At 43.4% G+C, this 17,573-nt stretch overlaps 1 protein-coding gene across 3 annotated transcripts in view; it reads left to right on the forward strand.

Moving 5' to 3' along the window:
• LOC148403770 (protocadherin-1-like) overlaps window positions 1–17,299 on the forward strand; it is a 142,135-nt gene extending 124,836 nt beyond the window's left edge. For all 3 annotated transcript variants that reach the window (XM_088357012.1, XM_088356928.1, XM_088357096.1), the window contains one exon: window positions 12,382–17,299. In XM_088357012.1, coding sequence (XP_088213138.1) covers window positions 12,382–12,815 — 434 coding nt within the window. In that variant the 3' untranslated portion in view covers window positions 12,816–17,299. The remainder of the gene's footprint in view (window positions 1–12,381) is intronic.
• The last annotated feature ends 274 nt before the right edge of the window (window positions 17,300–17,573 follow it).

Below are 17,573 nucleotides of genomic sequence, written 5' to 3' on the forward strand. Positions count from 1 at the left end.
ACGTGTGTGCGTGTCCCAGTCTGTCCCCAGTAAACAGCGACTTCTCATTAAAGCTTTCTGCTCGGCTGCCGGCTGACTCCTGCAGACCACCGTGATAATCCACTTCCCAGGACACAAACTCGCACGCAGGCACACACACACGCACACTCACACAGACACACACAGACACACACACTCGCAGTGCCTTGGCGGTCACCTGTGGCGAAGATGAGAGAGGAGAGGGATGAGAGTGATGGAGGTGGAGGAATGAGACAAGAGTAAATATGATGTTTGACTTGTTTTGTGTAGATGAGAAGGAGAAAGGAGGGGTGCGACCGAAGAGGAAAAAGGAAAGCTATGCTCGAGGGGAGAAGAGAAGAGAACTAAAGGAGAGGTAGAGGATTTTTTTTTTTTTTATGTTGGAAGAGATCTAGAGTAGCGCTGCAGAAGATAAAGCAGTGGACGACAGGAATGAGTTTTTCAGTAGATCCAGATCTAGTAGGGAAGAAGAAAATCTAGTGTAGAAGAACGGAGGAGCGATATGAGTTGGAGTCGAAGAGAGGAGTTACAGAGTAGAAGACTTGATCATTAAGACAAAAAAAGGGGTAGAGATCTAGAGGAGGACACAGAAGCAAAGAGATGAGAACTCGAGTGGGTAAGAAGGTTAAGGAGGGAACAGAAAATATCTGAAAAAGTTAAGATGTGAGAACTAGAGGTGAGAAAGCAGTCGACATGAGAGGGGAGAAGTAGAGTTGAAGAGATGAGATGGAGATGTGGTGAAGGTGGGAGATCCTGAGAAGAAGGAAGATCAATGAGAGCGATGAGCTCCAGGGTAAAAGAAATCTAGTGGGGAGAGGGGAATTATAGAATATGAGAAAAAAATCATATACAAAAGCAACAAAAATGAAATAGTGAAAATATAGCAATTTAAATGCACACAGTCAGAACGGGATCCCTCCTTTTCTAGCTTTTGTCTCGGAAGCAAAGAAAAAAAAAGCCATATCTGCACTTACATCTTCAATTTAGTCTGTGGGCCTCTCGAGCCCCTTTCACGTAATCAGATTATTGTTGTGTGGCAATATGATGCTGGGTTCTGTGTGAAAAGCCCAAGTTGAGAAACGCAGACTCCACCATAATGTATGTCATGAAACTCAGACTGCATGAGAAGCAGGGCGAATTGCCCTTGCCCTCGTTCTATGACGCTGCCTTTGACGTGGCGCACGACACGGCGGAGCAAAGTCAAGTGCTGTGAAAGTGTTTCGACAGAGGGGGTAGCGCCACGATGAGTTAGTGCTGTCTTCCCCCGCTTAATCCTGGGATATTATCGCCTCCTCTGCGTGTAAGGATTAGCCTCCCCTCTGAGCTCCAGCACAGGGGCTCGTTCCTGCTCCGCTCAGTCCAGCCACGAGCCCTCCTTGGCGACTATGCTTGCGGCAGCGATCCCCCTCCATCACCTCCACCACCGCCTTCCACCTCCTCCAGCTATGCATCGGTGGATTGTTTGGTCCAGAGTGTGGTGCTGAATAGCCAATGAAGGGGACAGCAGCAATGGCGAGTGCGCATCTCCCGGGGCAACACTTAAAACGCCTCCCCCCAATTAACCTCACACACGAACACACACACAAACACACGCACACTGAACAGATAACATGCGCATTGATATGCACTATACAAAGTCATACAGCGCGGACACGCATCAGGGTCACAGGGAGGCTGATGCTCATAATTCATATCACATGCAGTCACATACACAATCACAAACACACACACACGCTCACTCAAGGAAGCATTAGCACACACAGCTTGGTGCAGGATTCTGTATTTACAATTCGGGTCACATAAGCACAGATAAAAACACACCAAGGCCAACATGGGTCACTGGTGCCACTGACTATAGTAAACCAATGCACGCACACGTGCACGCACGCTACGCATACACAACACACACACAGTCTTACTGTAACAGACACTTGTGTGACCACACTCACACTCACATTCGCACGCATGGAAACAGATGAAATGCAAGTAAGACATGCACACAATCGAAATATACACGCACATATTTCACACTGGTGCGCACGCACACACGCACCCACACACGCATGCACGCATGCACACACACACACATATAGAAAACACTGTTCAATGTAGGTACAATGCACTCCAACACACATACACAAACACATACACAACTGAAATGCATGCAATCACACATAGACATACATAAATACACACACTTGAGAAAACATTTACATGATATGCGGAAAAATGTCATGCGTGCGCATACGCACACACACATACACACACTTCCTTCGGGAACAAGAGAAATGAGCTCTCTTCGACCTTCCGATTTGCCGTCTGACTTTCCAGTCACTACAGTAAACTCTTCTCATAGCCGCCGGCGTCCCATTGGCCGAGCTGCTGCTGGGGGGCGGGGCCAAAGCCTCCCAGGCTCGTTGACTGCAAATGGACGCGTCAGACGTCGCATCACATCCTTCACATTTGTTGGCTTAGGGGACATTACGAGGTGTGTGTGTGTGTGTGTGTGTGTGTGTGTGTGTGTGTGTGTGTGTGTGTGTGTGTGTGTGTGTGTGTGTGTGTGTGTGTGTGTGTGTGTGTGTGTGTGTGTGTGTGCTTGTCTAGAGGCTCCATGTTGTTCTGCTCCAGTTGTGTCGCTCTCTCAGACACCAGCCCTGTCCTCCACGGTCCACTTCCTGTCCATTTCCTGGTGCCCCTTGACCCCTGCTGGTTGACTTGAGACTTCCCGGGGGTCTGAGTGTGTGCGTGTCTGTGTGTGCGTGTGTAATGAAGCGTAAAGAGGCACTCGGATGATTTTCCCTCGTCTTTCTACTGAACTTCACCCTAATCACTGCTCAGTTACAGGAGGCGCTATTACGCACAAGACGTGAATACACTAATACACATTGTTTATTTTCGTCAGGCGTTATTTGGCAGTCAGTTAGCATCTCTAACCTAACAAGGGCTGACTTTGCTGTCAGGGGCAATGCCCCAATGCCCCTTAAAGTAAGAGTTTCACCTGGCTTCTTCCGTTGAGTATTAGATCTCCGTTAAATGCAGCTGAAGACAGTATTGTCAATTTGGTGACGTCATTATTATTATTGTTCTGTTGGAAAATAAGTCTAAATGGGAGGCTGATATCCAAAATCTCATTTTTGCACTTCTAAGAAAGTATCTGAGGCTGAACTGTCTGCATAAAAAGGGGGCTTCTGTCTCACTGACCCTCAATGCTGAACTTTTGTCCCCCAGATTTGCTGCTTTCCGTGAAAAGTAGATTGAGAATTGTTTTTTTTTTCAATTTTGGAATACTGTCAGAGGCAGGACTGTCTGTTTATTAAAAATGCATACGTTCCTATTTCTCAGATTTATTGAGCTGTGTGAAAGATAGATGAAAAAATATCCCAACTTCTGAGGAAATATCGAATGCAGGATTTTTTAAGTCTGAAACACACATCACTAAATTAGGGTTTTGAAGTTAACCTATCGATTTGTCAACTTTTGGAGCGGTATGAGAGCTGTGTCAAATTCAATCAATCAATCAATCAATCAATCAATCAATCAATCAATCAATCAATCAATCAATCATCAAAAGTGCGACGAAGTGTCATGATGAAATTTTACCTGTTCCCGATGTCTGCCCTCTGTTTTAACTGTTTTGTGTTACGCCATGCATAAAAAATGCAAAACCGGGACGACCGTGTTTAACACCATTGTTCTAAAAAGTACCGACACCGAACACGCGAAAGGAAAAGTTGAAACAGCACAAAAGCATATCAAGAAAAATTCAGGATAAAAAGTCGACGGCGGGTCGCGGGGTCATTGTTGTGGGTTTTGACACATCACTGCCGTTCCCCGTTTGCGTGAAAGGGGGCCACTCAATATTTAACGCACGCTGCGGGAAATGTGCGCGGCACGAGTGGGGAGCGTGTTTGATTCATTATTCAACCTCCTCGCGCTTTTTCTCCCGCTCGCTCTCGTGCTGCATGAGCGAGATAACGGCTCGGCTTCACGCCGTAATTCTTTTGCATCACAGATTAGGCAAAGGAAAAAAAAAAAAAACTATGCCATGGAATTTTGCAGGGGGAAAACACGGAAAACAGTCAAAAACTCGTTTCTGTTGTTTTTAATTTCAACATCTAACGATAAAGAAGACGACGGGATGACCGTAACCATCATCTTCCACTTCCCCCGCCGCCGTCATGCAAATATACGGCAAAGAAATTTCCCAGCGGCTTCCTAGACGGCCGTCAAAAACGCTGCGGGGGGAAAAAAACCAACAACAAAAAACCAACCCAATCCCAACGTTAACAAATCCTTTCATTTTGCTTCTTTCTCCCGCTGGTTTGCTTCGTTACGTATGCAAATGAGATGGTCCCCCGCCTCGCGGCCCAGCGCCTCGTTACGCGGCGAGCTGGGATCAGTTACAAAGGAGAGACTATGAGCGCGGGGGTGCAAGGGAGCGAGGGAGATCAGGCGCCAGAAGATGATGATGATGATGATGATGATGATGATGATGATGATGATGATGATGATGATGATGATGATGATGGCGCACCAGCATAAACATTTTGAACGGTGTATGATGCTCGCTCCTTACACAAAAGTGCACGCAGAAGGAGTACACACAACTTGACTCACATTCGCTCTCACAAACACACTTCCACGCACCCTGACGGTGTGCGCGATTCTAAACTTTTGGCTGCATTTTTGCTTGAGAGCGCCCCGCGGCAGGTATATGGCGCCACATAGCGTTGTGGGCAAAGCGGACCCCGGGGAACCGTCACATTTAGCGCGGCTACGCTTTATTTGTTCATTTCACGCCGAACACCGCCTGATAACAACTTCCTCTTTTATCTCCCGCACAAAGCCCCGATACAACAACCAAACTTGGATTGCGTATGTGCGGGCGCGCGCGTGTACGTGTTGTTCCTGCGCGTGCATGTATGACCAGCATGTCCTCATGTGAACACCGTGTGGTAAATCAAAAAGTTTCTTTACTTCATTTGGGAAAAAAATATTACAAGTGCCTACACCCACGCACAAAAAACAAAGCCTCATTGTTGTGGATGAAGACTCAAGTTTCTCCATCTCCAGGAAGTTTAAAGCTTCCTCCAAGTCAACTTGCTCCCGGGAAAACTTTTTTTTTTTTACTGAATTTTACTGGAACGCTTCCAAGAAAAAAAACTTTTATGTTCTTAATCTTTTTGCATTGCCGCATTGTTGTCGTGTGTCCGCCTGTGTGTGTGTGTGTTAATGATTTTTTTGTGTAATGTCGATGTCTGGGAAGTTGTGAGAAACAACCTCACTCATAATTTAACGCTTTTCTCGTTTTCTCCCGAAGAGGATGACAAAATCTCTTTCTCGCCGTGTTCCACTTTGCCCAAATGTCGTATGGGAGGGAATGTGTTGTTTTTCTGTTGGTGTTAGTGATGTGCATTCCAGTTCTTTCAAGTGAACTGTATCTTTAGAATCCGTTCACGCAAAAGATTCGTTCAAACGAATCATTCAAGGAATTTTTATTACATATAATAATAATAATAATAATTGGCTCGGGTAATTCACGCATTTCTTTCTATAATACAACACCTACACACTGATCGGTTGGCAAGTCTCTCACTGAACGGGAAGTTGCGTCACTGACTCGTCTCGTTTGTGAACGGGAAATTACGTCTCGGACATGTAAACAAATGAACAAATCTTTTGAGTGAACCGATTATAAAGATTCAGTTCAGTTGAGAACTGGAATGCACATCACTAGTACAAAACAGTGCAGACGGGCATGGACTTCCAGGTCGAAATAGCCGACTGGTTAATGATACGCTCTCTTGCCTCCGTAAGACCTGGGTTCGATCCCAGGTGGGACCATATACCTCAGTATGCTTTTAGTGAAAAGTGCCACAACCGCCCTCACCCCCACTTTCTGAATGGCTGTTTGATCTGTGACGTCATTCGGACACTCTATCAGGTACACCATCATTTTCAGGTTTCAGGTAATGAAGTGGCCTGTTATTAGGTACACTTAAAAATGGCGTGTACCTAATGGAGTGTCCAAGTGACATCACAGATCAAACAGCGAACCAGGGGTGTCGACCTCCAGTCGTCGAGGGGCCGCGTTCCAATATGTTTTCCAAGTTACCCTCGTTAAACACAGCTGTGTGAAAAGATTTTGGTCATTTTCATGTTCTGCAGGACCTAAAACTTTTCACGCAGGTGCACTTAACGAGGGAATCACACGGACACTCCATTAGGTACACCGCCATTTTCAAGTCTACCTAATAACAAGCCACTTTATTAGGGAAATATCATGGTCAAAGGTCACAGGTGTCAAGCTCTAGTCCTCGGGGCCGCGTTCCAAAATGTTTTCCAAGTTACCCTCGTTAAACACACCTGCGTGAAAAGATTTTGGTCATTTTCACGTTCTGCAGGAGCTAAAACTTTTCACGCAGGTGCACTTAACGAGGGAATCACACGGACACTCCATTAGGTACACCGCCATTTTCAAGTGTACCTAATAACAAGCCACTTTATTAGGGAAATATCATGGTCAAAGGTCACAGGTGTCAAGCTCTAGTCCTCGGGGCCGCGTTCCAAAATGTTTTCCAAGTTACCCTCGTTAAACACACCTGCGTGAAAAGATTTTGGTCATTTTCACGTTCTGCAGGAGCTAAAACTTTTCACGCAGGTGCACTTAAGGAGGGAATCACACGGACACTCCATTAGGTACACCGCCATTTTCAAGTGTACCTAATAACAGGCCACTTTATTAGGGAAATATCATGGTCAAAGGTCACAAGTGTCAAGCTCTAGTCCTCGGGGCCGCATTCCAATATGTTTTCCAAGTTACCCTCGTTAAACACACCTGCGTGAAAAGATTTTGGTCATTTTCACGTTCTGCAGGAGCTAAAACTTTTCACGCAGGTGCACTTAACGAGGGAATCTTGGAAAACATGTTGGAATGCGGCCCCAAGGACTAGAGCTTGACACCTGTGACGTTTGACCATGATATTTCCCTAATAAAGTGGCCTGTTATTAGGTACACTTGAAAATGGCGGTGTACCTAATGGAGTGTCCGTGTGATTCCCTCGTTAAGTGCACCTGCGTGAAAAGTTTTAGCTCCTGCAGAATGTGAAAATGACCAAAATCTTTTCACACAGGTGTGTTTAACGAGGGTAACTTGGAAAACATATTGGAACGCGGCCCCTCGAGGACTGGAGGTCGACACCCCTGGTTTGCTGTTTGATCTGTGACGTCACTTGGACATTCCAATAGGTACACTGCCATTTTCAAGTGTACCTAATAACAGGCCACTTCATTACCTGAAACCTGAAAATGATGGTGTACCTAATAGAGTGTCCGAAAAACGTCACAGGTCAAACAGCCAATCAGAAAGTGGGGGTGAGGACGGGTGTGGCACTTTTCACTAAAAGCACACTAAGGTATTTTCTCCCACCTGGGATCGAACCCAGGTCTCACCGAGTAAGAGTGCGTATCACTAACCAGTCGGCTATTTCGACGTGGCAACGCTTGGCGGTCTGCACTCTTTTGTACTAGTGATGTGCATTCCAGTTCTCAAGTGAACTGAATCTTTAGAATCGGTTCACTCAAAAGATTTGTTCAAAAGAATGATTCACCAAATCGTTCGCTATACTTTCTTATTTATTTATTCATTTATTTTTCACCTTGTGTAGTGTACCTATTGAAGTGTCCATGAGTTGTACCTAATCACAGGCCATTTCATTCGGGATAAAGCTTCAGTGAAAGTGAAAAGTGCCACACCGCCCTCACCCCCACCTCCTGATTGGCTTCAATGCGCATTACCGACACCTACTGGTTGAAGTCATATGAACCGTTCACTGAAAAAAAATTGTTCCTTTGAAGGAATCGTTCACTCACGAGCCAACACTAGTTGGTGTTGTTGCTGCTGCATGGTGGATACTTTCACTTCCTATTTCCTTACACTTCCTGCTTCCTTATGGAACTTTTCACTTTTGTACATAGATGTTTTCATTACTTGAGACCATATCATTCACTGTCACTTGGGAAGTTTTCAATGACTTCACTCATGTGTGAGGAAGTTCTTCCTCTCGCATGGTGTCTTTTTTGCTTTCTGCATAATTCCAAGATGGCGGCGTCCCATTAATGAGTCCCCTGGTCCCCGTGGCCCCTCCCACCTTCACTTGCTCCTTGGTGCATCCTGGGAGATTTTACCGCCGCGGGCGCCGACTCTGCAAATTTATTCACTTTTGTTGGATAATTGAATTTTCCTGTCATAGTAGGGCCAGACCGCAGGGATGACAACCACTCTTCCTTCTCCTTCTCTTTCTTCTTCTATTAATAATCATCGTCGTTGTTGTCAAACCGCCGCTAATTCTGTACTGCCTCAGATGTGCGTTGATTTACTTTGCTGTTGATGTTATTTACGTTCTGGCGGGTGCGAGCGTGACGCATCCAGACGGCGCCGGGGTGCCGAGAGGGGGGCGGGGTCACTTATTTCCAGCGAGAAGGGCACTTCCTGTTTTGATGTGCGGGTTAACGCCAACAACGCTTTTAATCTACAACGCGATGACAGCTCCAATGCGCTCATATGACATGATGGAAAACAACAACGTGTGCATGCGTCAATCATGCGCTATCAATCGGCCGCACGCTATTCAGTTGTGTAATGGTTGATTTAAAAATGGAAAACTAAAATTTCTCCAGTTTTTTTCTTTTGATGCAACAGAAAACACTACGAGCACATGTCCATCAATTGTGTATCTTCTGAAGTATTTCACTGACAGAAAGCTGTCTCCACACATGCACCATCAGTTGACTATTCCACTTTTTCATCTTCTGAAGTGTTTTTTTTTCTGCTCTAAAAACCCTAATCATTTCACTCTCACACCAATAAATCAAATAAACTATATGCGTGCCGTCAATTGTCACATACTCGTTATGACATTCAAGAGATTCCCATGACACATTTGTGTCTCAAAGTGTTTGAACCAGGCAACACGGATGTAAAACAGAAAAACTCCTACTGTCGAACGACACAACAGGAGAAAAAAATAATGTCTCAACTACTCGCCATCAATCGCCACCCCTCGCCATCAATCACTACCACTCGCCATCAATCGCCTTGCGAAAGATAACCACACCATTTGCATTTACAACGAGAGAAAACTGAAACGTTTCCGCTCTCATCTGATACGACAGAAAACTACTCGTCCATGTTTCCATTACTCGCCACCAATTGCCATTGCATCGGAAACGACCACTCTGCTATTTTGACCTGTGAAATGCGGCACCTAGTCTATATTTGATCTGTACTTATATTTCTCTTTTAACTCAACAATACTGTCTTGTGTCTTGCAAAGCTAGATTTTCCAATTTGAAGCATGTATTTTTCATTTATTAACGAAATTGTCTAAATGTAAGTGTATGTGATGGGTAGTCTATTTCTGTCAATTGGCTGGCTAACAATCCAAGGTTTATCCATGTGATCAACTCCAACTCACCCGCAACCTAATGAGGACGAGCAACAAAGAAAATAGAAGGATGCTACAAAAGGCACCATTTTTGTATTCAGGTCAGCTTGTGAATTTAAAGTAAAGTAAACCTTGCAGCTTTAAAGACCTCGCACACGCACGCACACACTCTGACACGCACACATACGCACAACTCGCAGTGGTCAAATATTTATGTGCTGGAGAAGCTGCTGCAGCGTTATTGCACTTGAAGTCGCTTCAGGCGCCTTCTGTCCGATTCTTTCACAAATGTTAAAATACAAAACGCTACAAAACTCGAGCATCAAACATGCGCAGGCACACACAAGCACGGAATGCATCTCCTCATTCAGGACAATCTGAATTTCACGCCGCCCTTTACAACCAGATTCCTCCCATGTGGCTGTTTTCTACGAAAGGTAGAAGGCACAAAGAGAGAGACCATGACAATTTCTTGTCTTTTCAGGTCGTATCAAAGGCATAACAGAGGCAGGTCAGTGTGTGAAAAGGGATTAGCCAAAAGAAGGAACGGGGGCTGTGAAGTTTAACAACCACCATCCATTTTTCACACTTACTTTCACACTGGCCACCTTTCACTCTACCATCAAAAAGTGATTATTTCTCTTTCCTTATGTAAGACTGGACTGTGTAAAAGTTTCAAAGCCTTGTGGAAAAGGACACCAACATTTTCCACCTTAGAATGGAGTACAAGTGGAATGAATTGCACTGCCATTAAAAACGTTTTTTTTTTTTTACTGTTTTTAACCATCAAAATTTCCTTACAACCAACAACGTTTTCTCATTTTTCTTCTTCCACGTGTTGTTGTCGTGTGTGAAAGGTACCAAAGTAGATGGGACCAAGACAAATTTCTGACTTCTGAGGATTGTTGTGGCTGCATAACAGACCACTTGCAGAAAAGCGGAAGTGAGAAATTTTCCAGCAGTTGTGTGAAAAAGGATGAGAAAAAAAATGTTCTGTGTGAAAGGCACCAATGACAACGTGGACTTTTTGCACAATCACTGTGTAAAAAGGTTCGAAAATTGCTCATTGAACAAAACACAGGTGAAAAAAAATTGCCTTTTGTCGTTTTTTTTTTGTCCTTCAGACGTCATAAAATAATTTAAAGAATGGGGACAAGGGTGTTTTTGAAAGAGTGGGCAACTTTTCCATTTTTTTTATTGTTATATTTCATATTCCGCAAGTATTTTTCTTTTGCTGATAACTTCCCGTCTCCTTCCTTTACTGCCAAACACATGAAAGAGCTCATTCCCTTCACTCCCTCTCTTATTTCCCTCCATCTTCATCTCACCTTCGTCGTCATCGTCCCTGCGTCCTTTAAGTAATTGCCGTTTAATTGAATTTCTGCAAAAGTCGTTGAAGTGAGAATAAACAGTGACTAGACAAAGTTTGAATGTGACCCCCAAAAATGATTGGTTGGGGGGTAGTTGCTATAATTTTTTAACAATACAAATGTTACTATTAAAATTAATTCTAAATTCAGCATGCATAAAAAACAGCAAAATGGGTGTATTTTTCAAAAGCAACACTTAAATCTCTTTTAAAAAATGACGCTTAAATCCTCAATCCAAGGATTCAAATTAATCAAATTATTGTCAATTTAAGACGCCCACATAAAAGAATGACTCATACTTGACTTGCAAGTCTTCAGTTGACGTTTGTTCTCCACAAAAATACACGAGGAGCCAGACAGAACGTTTTCAGCACTCTGGACAGCTCCCCATTCACCCAGTTGTCAGCGGAGCCTCTCGCCCCACCATCGATTAATTGTTTCACCTTTAGGGGAGAAAGTTTGAAATAGTCGACCGCAATGGTATGACAATCGAATAGAAATCACGTTTTAAGGACCAAATGCAAAGTTCATGACGCAGCATTAGCTGCATTTTTTACTCAGGAAGTCCTTCAAGCGCCAACCAACCGTACATCAGCCAGCGGGAATAATAAAAGGCAAGAGGGAAAGCAGGAATAAGAAATGTGTGAGTGAGCATGTTGGCGAGTCAGCAGCGGCGCTCGCTCGCTGCCTGCAAAATGGAGGCCATGAATTTCAATTGACAACAAGCGGACGGACGCCATTTGGGGGGGCAAGTAGGAGGGGGGCTGCTTTTACCGGCCAGGACAGAACCCCCGCGCACCCCTCCTCGCCTTGCACCCTCTATTCCTCAGAGCCCGGGGTATTAGAGAATGATCTAATGTCACGCGTGGGGAGAGAAAGGTTACTTTCTGCACACGCGCTTCACATTTGCCTTTTGCCTCGCTGACCTTTTCGGCATTCTTTCTTCTCCCACTTTTCTTCAATATCATTCGTTCTCTTTTCTTCTTCTTCCTGTTGGGCTACTAATTGGCTTTGTTCACGCACATCATTTAACACAGCCGACAGCGCTGGCGCACAGCTAACCTCAGCACCGCATTCTCCTCAAAAGCATCGAACAAATCTTATTAAACATCTACAAAGTGATTTTGCATCACAGGAGAACCATCACAAAACTTATTATACCACTCACCCCTTTTAAAATTCTGTCAAAGTTAGCACACCCCTTTCCAGGGCACCCCAACCCCCTTCAAAAATAACTTCTATGGAGCATCCATTGATTGATTTTGGATGATTTGGCAGCATTTAGTCACTGGAACAAAAACGTTTTTACTGGAATGAAATCAATGTTTACAGCGGTGCGTCTTTTTCATTTTCGTCACACCCTGGAGATTGCCCACCAGAGTTGCATGAATTCCACTTTTTCCATAACAGTTTTAATCAAACGCAGCCCGTGGAGGTCCCCCATCCCTTGGGGAAGCTGTCATTATATACTGTATGAAGTTAATTAAAGTTTATTTTCATTGTTGTCACGGCAACACAACTTATTAAGCGTGTGTTATGTTTTACAGATCTGAGGCCCCTCCCGGACGTGGCCATGACGGGCAACTGCACGCGTGAGTGCACCGAGTTCGGCCACTCGGACTCATGCTGGATGCCCGGCCAGCCGTCGCCGAACCGCAAGGTGCCCAAAGGGGCCGCCGTTCCTCCGAAGCTGTCCACCTTCGTGCCTTACCAGGAGATGGACGCCACCCACGACCCGCCTCCACCCGTGGCTAACGGCAGTCCTAAGCCCGTCCCCGCGGAAGAGCGTGGTGTGGGCGGTGGCAGGGTTGCTAACATGCGCTTCATGACGCCCTACAGCAGTGCCTACCCCCTGGGGGCCGCCGGCCAGACCCCTGCCAAAGACTGCGGCCTGGAGGAGATCCCCCTCAGCCAGGCAGTGGAGTTCCACTCAGCCACCACCCCCACAGGCCACGCCGCCAAGAGGGAGATCTACCTGTGAGGGAGGACCGTGCCGCGTCACTCTCCTTTGACGCTGCTCACTTGAACACCTTGACAAAAACACCACCCCAGCCCACCTCACTATCCCCCTCGACACCGTACCAGGATCTGAAACCTTTCCTTTACTGTCCCCTGAATACCATTCCGCCCTACTATTCACCTTCATGCCCACCCAAAAACACAACCTCACCCCTAACCACCTCACCCCTCAATCACCTCCTATACAGCCCCTGAACACCTCACCACCCCAAATGACATCCCTGCTCTATTAAACCACCTTACTGTCCCAACGGAAACCATATTCTCCAACCAACTCACCACCCCTTTAAACATTTCATTGAGCTCTCAAACACCTTTGTTACAAGCCCAAACACCTCCCTAATTGCTTGTGAGCGCCTCAACACATCGTTAACACATGAAACACATTTCCCATCCCTCCATGACCTCACCATAACCCCAAAGCCTTTCCATACCCAAATAAACGCCCGATGCCCGAAACACCTCATGGGTTCTCCTGAATACCTCACCACCTCCAGCAAACCTTTCACCGAGCACCTCTCCTGCCCTTAAACACCTCACCTGTGCCTGGTTGTGTTTTAGCACACCCCACATTCCCTTACGCCCACTGCTCTAGGCCCCGCCCACCTGGCTTTGTGCCAGCCAATCAGCTGTAAATGAGGAAATGGAAAGAATGTAAACAACAAACTGCTTTGTGTCTTCTTTTTTCACCCCCGCCATCTCACCCCACCACCCGACGCCTCCCCCTCGAGTGGGCTTTGTTGTAAATCTTTTCTCACTATTCTGTGTGAAACTATCTAGCCTGACTTTGAACTTCTTTCTTTGGATTTAGGGGAAGAATTTCTGGACGTCAAACAATCTGGCATGTTTGTTTTTTATCCTTTGTTTTACGAGGATATTTGCCTCGTTAACATATGGAGGGAATCTTTTTTTTTTTTCCCTAATTCCACATGTAAATACAATATTGTAAAGCTCATGTGACGTCACGTTGCTGGACTGATGAGTTTTGCATGTACAGACGCTGCAGAATGTTTTTTTTGGGGGGGGGGGCGCTCGTGACGGGACAAAATCGTTGGGAGGTTATCCACAAGTTTACTGCCAGATCAAAACTGAAACTTTCATCGTCGTCGTCATCATCAAGGTTGTAATTAGTAATATTCAAGTAAATCCCAAATGTTTCTGATTGTTGTTGTCGATTCAATTTTGATTGACACAGAATTGATCAACAGAGGAAGTCAATCAACGTAATAAAAATCAGCACAAATAATCAAGTTGATGTAAATTGTTCCCAACATAATCATCATAATTAACAACTGTTGTTCATCCTGGGAGGAGCCAGAATGTTGACATCAAAACATTTATGATAATTTCACCTATTGAGGGCCACATTTCAGTTTGGTTTTGGTGCCTACTTTGTTGGAGGGATCTGCTTCCAAATCTGTTAATCTAAAAAGTAGTTTATGAAGAAGTATTTCCATTTCAAGGCCCAACACACGCCTCAACCTTCCTCCTCCTCTTCATCTTTCCCCTCGCCCTGGCCGTCAGGAATCAGGTCATTTTTTTCCACTTTGCGCCTCCCAAGCGGCCGGTGTGTTTTGCTGCGTGAGGTAAAGATGGAGGACGGAGGTTACATTTACTCTTTGCCACCAATTAACCTCAGCTGACCCTCTGTGGCCTTTTGCTGCCTCTGTTGGTTTTTAGTGTGTGTGTGTGTGTGTGTGTGTGTGTGTGTGTGTGTGTGTGTGTGTGTGTGTGTGCGTGCGCGTGTGAGAAAGAGTGCAGTTCATTTTTTAAAGTTTAAAGGCAGTGTCACAAATTATTCGTCTTAATTTGAGACTTTTTGACCCTGCAAAGAAAAAAAAGTTTTTTTTTTTTTTTTTTTTTTAACCCACTTTAATTTATTAGCCTGCCAGAAAACAGCACTTCAAAATTTTACAGTCATCGTTGGTCAATAAAATTACCCCTAATTCCTGATTTGTGTTTGATTTCGCAACGAGAAATTTGGTATACATGTCTATTATGAGTAGACCCACAAAAAAGTCTCAGAACAACATTTGCAACATTTCTGGCTCGCCTAAGGACGAAGCAGTTCATTAGCCTAATAGCACAGTTGCCTATGTTATCGAGTTTAATGTTTTTGGTTTTAAAAAAGAATTTTGATATGATTTATTGGGCAAACATAAATGTTTAAAAAATGCCAACATGCTAGCAAAATTGATCTTGTTTTTGAAGAACTTTTCAGCAGCTACATTTAATAAGTTACTAAAACTCAAAAGTGTTGTATTTTCTATCCTTGAATTGCTTGCAAATCTTTAGACCGGAAAATTCCTCTGACAATGAATCATTTCTTGTATCAAAAATCAAACTGTCTTGTTCAACGTATAGACAAAGCTGATTTCTTCAACTGTCACCCAAAGTGAAAAGTAAAGTTGTTGACAAATCCTCCCTCCCGCACACGCTACATGCTAACGCTAACACTGAGCGCATCTTACATTAACGCCACAGGGTGCCTTGTGTAGCGTGTACCGCACGAGTGGCGAGTGTCCGGATTATTTTGTTTTTAAAAACGGAAAAGTCGGGTTTGACGAAGAAAGGCAGGTTGTTAAAAACATTACATAGAAAAAAGAGAAGAACACATAGTTAAAGTTCTTTGAAGTATTTTGTATTCAAAACAAATCATGTACAATTTGAGACTCAAATTTTCAACGTTTTTATCCAATGGAGTGATAAGCGTTGGAAAGGACATTTACCACAACTCACATTTTTTTGTTTTTGTATTGTGTATTATAATTCTGAGCATGAAATAAGCAGACTTTATAAATATAAAAAAGTTTTGAGGCTGTCAATTTTCCCATTTGATCAGTCAATTACTGGTTTCCTGTATCAATATGTGCTCTACATTATATTTTATTTTTTCTCCTTTTTAACAAAACTTAAATGAGCGGGCACACTGTGTTTTTATACCTCCCAACTCCATTGCCACCTGATCGGCACATCATCACAACAACTCGCCACGAACAAAGTCAGTCCTTCAAAAATGACAGGAATCGCAACTTTCTGACACCTACATGAATCAAAACCAGAAAAATGAATGCCGATTTGATCCAACATATGAGACGTGCAAACAATGACATTAAATGCCAATTTGTAACCAGCTCTCCATTTTAGCCACAAATAGGAATTTCAATACCTTCAAAGGTGTAAACAAATCACAAGTTACATCGAGATGTTTGTTTCTAAGTCTTAAATCACAAGTTATTGATGTGGGAATCATTCAAGCTAGCAAAATCATGTTTGCATTACGTAAAATAAATAAAGTGAGACATAAGAGTAGTGCAAATGACTGAAAAAATGAAATCTTATGGTTATTCATGTTGACCTTTTATTATTTACAAAAATGTCTTTTTTTATTTGAAGGAACTGCAGTATTTTTCTAATGTGACAAACTGATCAATGCTAAAAAAAAAAAACAATTTTTTATGACTAACTCCCAAACGTGGTTTCTTGTCATTTTCTTACAAGCTCTTAACTTGCCCAGTTAATTATGAATGATTCAGGCTGCTAAAACTAAATCAACCTTCTTGTAATGTAAAAAAACAAATTTAGTCAAACCTATGACAAGTGCCAATAAACGTTACAAATCAATTTGCTACAATCCCTCCAGTTAATTGTTTCAGTAGAGTTCTAATTTTGTGAATTAAAAAAGGTAATATTTTTCAAATGGAACACACTAGCCGACATTTTTTTTCTTACCATAATTGTTACGTATGTGGCAGAGGTTTTTAGGCTAACAAGTTAGCGTTAGAAGTTTGTAAACACAACTTTTGTAACCTTCTGATGCACACAACAAAGGTAACAAAAAAATAAAGGAAAATATCGCCTGCGGAAACTTTTACCAATTTTGAAGCAGGACACTTTTTTTTTTTAGAATTACTGAGAAGAAGCCTGTCCATGTTTGTAGACTTGCTGTGGGTTGGTTATATTTCTATAGAAACAATGCTAGTGTTGCCTTGTTTTTGTACAGTTTTATGTACATGCAATTGTACTTTTCTTTTTGTTTTCTGATGAGATGACAAATATGAATATATATAAATATATATATATATATATATTATCTTGTATCTATACTCGAAGCGTGTGAAGGAAACGTGGCGCGTAAGCTTGTCCTTGTTCGTAGGCTCGCGTAGGCTCGTCGCGCCGCTCGTCCACTTTTGATTTAGATGTTTTTGTTGATTTTTTTTAATGATGTTATAGCAAAGGAATGTCGAGTGATGACGTGTTTTTTATTTTTTATTTTAATTTGTTGTTGCTTTGTTTCCTTCTTCCTTCTTTGTCCATTCGCATGTTTGACTTTGGAATCAATGTCAGTGTTTTTCGGGGGGGGTGGTTTTGCTGAGCAAATCAAAGAAATGATGACATGTAATTACTTCTTCCTCATAGCTTTACAATAAAATACACTAAGTTCAACTGCGGTGTCTCCATGTGTCTGATTTCGAAACTGTTTCGATGCATTTTTTAAACAGAAGTACAGTGTATGTTCTTTTTTTTGGAGGGGTGAAGTATGGATGGATGACAAAAGCAAAGAGAGGAAACAACAGGGAATCAATGACGAAGCGGGTATCATCACAACCCTCCTTCTTCACCTCCATCCTCATCTGTCCATCACTCCATCTTTACTTCCGTCCATCCCTCATCTTTCTGTCAACCGTCTTTCCACATCTTTCTCTTCATTCATCCATCT

Source organism: Syngnathus floridae, chromosome 1, assembly GCF_059516105.1.
Source record: "Syngnathus floridae isolate MCC-2025c chromosome 1, RoL_Sflo_1.0, whole genome shotgun sequence".
Lineage (NCBI taxonomy): Eukaryota > Metazoa > Chordata > Actinopteri > Syngnathiformes > Syngnathidae > Syngnathus > Syngnathus floridae.